The sequence below is a fragment of the Drosophila nasuta genome, chromosome X (assembly GCF_023558535.2).
Source record: "Drosophila nasuta strain 15112-1781.00 chromosome X, ASM2355853v1, whole genome shotgun sequence".
Classification (NCBI taxonomy): Eukaryota; Metazoa; Arthropoda; class Insecta; order Diptera; family Drosophilidae; genus Drosophila; species Drosophila nasuta.
Genome location: NC_083459.1, coordinates 30,960,456 through 30,963,093, shown reverse-complemented (window position 1 = coordinate 30,963,093; position 2,638 = coordinate 30,960,456). Strand labels below are relative to the sequence as shown.

The window sequence follows — 2,638 nt, the reverse complement described above, 5'->3', positions numbered from 1 at the left end:
AAACAACACTGTAGAGGTGGAGAAACATCGATGAGAACATCGAGGCATCGATGAACTTGAACAAACATCGATGGAAACATCGATCATTTTTCAGAGGCAAATTATTGATAAAAATCCATTTAATTATTGAATAAATTTCAATAATTGTAAATTAATGAAGACTTTACTTTCATTAAAAATAACTATTTTAATTTTTGAACAACTTTGAAATTAACAAAACGTTGAACCTGAAACTTGAAAGCCCATATAAATATACTAAAAATTGCATAGCTTTTTACTATTGAATACCAACTGGTTCAATTGAGCTCCAAATAGATATGGTTATATTAAAATGTTGTTTTATTTATTATATTATATACAAAAGATGAATATTCTGTGGGTGATAAATAAAATGATGTCCCATTAGCATAACGCGATTTCAACATATTTCAATAAACTACTGTAGTTCCTTATTCAATCGATCTTGTGCAATTTCCAAATTGTATTTTGTCGACCGAAAGCGAATATAATTTTTAAATATAAACTGCATCAAATCGAAATTCAGCAGATTAATTATAACGCAAATTACCATCGTAGATTTGTTCATATGTTTATTCGATGATATTGCGATAATTTTCGGTTTTCGATTCATTTTATCGAAATTCAAACAGCAACCGCTTAAAACTGTTTTGCTTAGGCTAATGTTTTGATTCCTATTTGTCAACTTACTCATTTCATAACTAATGTTTTAAATATACATATAGTGTAAAGGGATTATCTTCCTTTTTTGCACTTGGAAACCGTAATGCGATAAAAATTTACAACATGTTGCTGAGATACTCAACAAACTAAAAATATACATTCAACATTTACACAGAGTCAAATTACATCTAAATTTCTACAAATGCTAAACAATAAATACATTACATTGATATTAACATTAATTGAACGATCATTCAAAAGCTGGGCAATTGTGGATTGACCGATTCGCTGCTTTGACCCGTTTCCGCCTCAAATAAAACCTGCTGAATACGCAGCTTGGCTACCGAACGTGAATATGGATCGGGAATCGAGCGTAGCTGAGAGGCAATGCTTTGGCCAAATATGATCAAATCATCTTCAGTCGCAGTGGAGCCGCCAAAGCAAATGGCACTGGCACTCGAAGAGGATGATAAATCCAGTTGCTGGGTGGGAGATGGTGCTGGAAACGGCGTCGACTGGCGATGCTGTTGTTGTTGTTGGCTTGGTGTGTAGGGCAAATACCTTAATTTACGCAGCGTTGTCTGTTGCTGCAGTTCCTGCTGCTGTTGCTGATGTTGTTGTTGTTGTTGCTGTGTCTGCTGCTGCTGCTGTTGTTGTTGTTGTTGCTGCTGTTGTTGTTCTTCTTCTAGGGGACAAATGGAGCTGTCATCCATCGTTCGATTGACCTGTGTTGTATGGCTCGCTGTGCATACTCGCTTGGGACTTCTATACGCTTCATTCTCTGACCCATCCTCCTCCTCATCCTCCTGCTGCTGCTGTTGTTGTTGTTGTTGCTGCTGCTGCGACTGTTGCAATTCATCCTCGATGAGCGCAGCTTTGACATTAAAGAGCAGTTGCTGCTCTGACGCCTCCTTCTTGATGCTGAGCGTTTCATTGTTATCCTTAAGCTATGCAGAAAGTATTATTAATTGCATATAGTATTAATTTTGCATTGTTTTACTTACGCGTTTGCAGTGCGACAACGAAACGGAGCGCAAAAAAGCATCGGCACGCTTAAACCAAAACAGTTTGGGTTCGTAGCTTCGACCCATTTCCTTTTCACGCAGCAATATGCGCAACTCTTTGGTGTAAACGGTGCGTACGCTTTTGATTTTCAATTTGATGTCCAGCACCGTTAATTGTGGTATTTTCAATGTTTTTATTATTGCTTCGTAGGCTTGTTCGCGCACCACACGATTCTTGTACGTGTCCATTACGGAATTGTAGAGACACGGCTGACGGCGGTAGGCATCGAGAAACTCCGTTATGGGTATTTTGGTGTCATTGAGCCGGGCCATCGTTTCTGGTGGTCGGACAAACAACAGGCACACCAAAAAACCACAACAAACACAAATATCTGTATGTATGTAATAAGTTTTGTTGTTTACACCAAGCCTAGCGATGACACAAACAGCTGTGAGAGATTATCGATTACGCAGCGCTATCGTCATCAAAATCTCGGTTGTTTTCAGTGAGACCGCCCAAATCAAATATATTACTATGAACTGCAATCAATTTACTTATATAAATGTAAAAGTATTTGGCTAATTTAAATATATTAAATTTAATAAAATGTATTGCTGTACTAGCACTGTCACTATTGTATGTGCGTCAAGATAGCTCCGCAACTTTAGCGTCACATATCGATAAAAAAATATCGGCTAAAAAAAACTTTTTATTTTCGTCTTTTTACGTGGTATTTAAACTAAAACTAAAAAAAGTTTGAATGCAAAACAATAGAAAATTAAATTATCTTTCTATTAAATCCATGTTCGTCAAATTTCATGCACTAAAATCGTGATTGAAAAATTGGGGTAGCAACATTTTTGCAAATATCTCGGCTTTGACGAGTTGTCGGCCAAATCGGCTTATAACAAGTTATAGAGTATTGTTTTATAAATATACCCTCAAAAATTCA

The 2,638-nt window shown here is 36.6% G+C and overlaps 1 protein-coding gene across 1 annotated transcript; it reads right to left on the bottom strand.

Moving 5' to 3' along the window:
* Positions 1–548: 548 nt before the first annotated feature.
* On the bottom strand, positions 549–2,274 carry LOC132796764 (putative cyclin-dependent serine/threonine-protein kinase DDB_G0272797/DDB_G0274007). The gene is made up of 2 exons (XM_060808035.1): positions 1,686–2,274; positions 549–1,628 (listed from the first exon to the last, which is right to left on the bottom strand). Exons 1-2 carry the CDS (start codon positions 2,016–2,018, stop codon positions 936–938), a joined length of 1,026 nt encoding a protein of 341 aa, XP_060664018.1. The 5' UTR covers positions 2,019–2,274; the 3' UTR covers positions 549–935.
* Between the last annotated feature and the right edge of the window lie 364 nt (positions 2,275–2,638).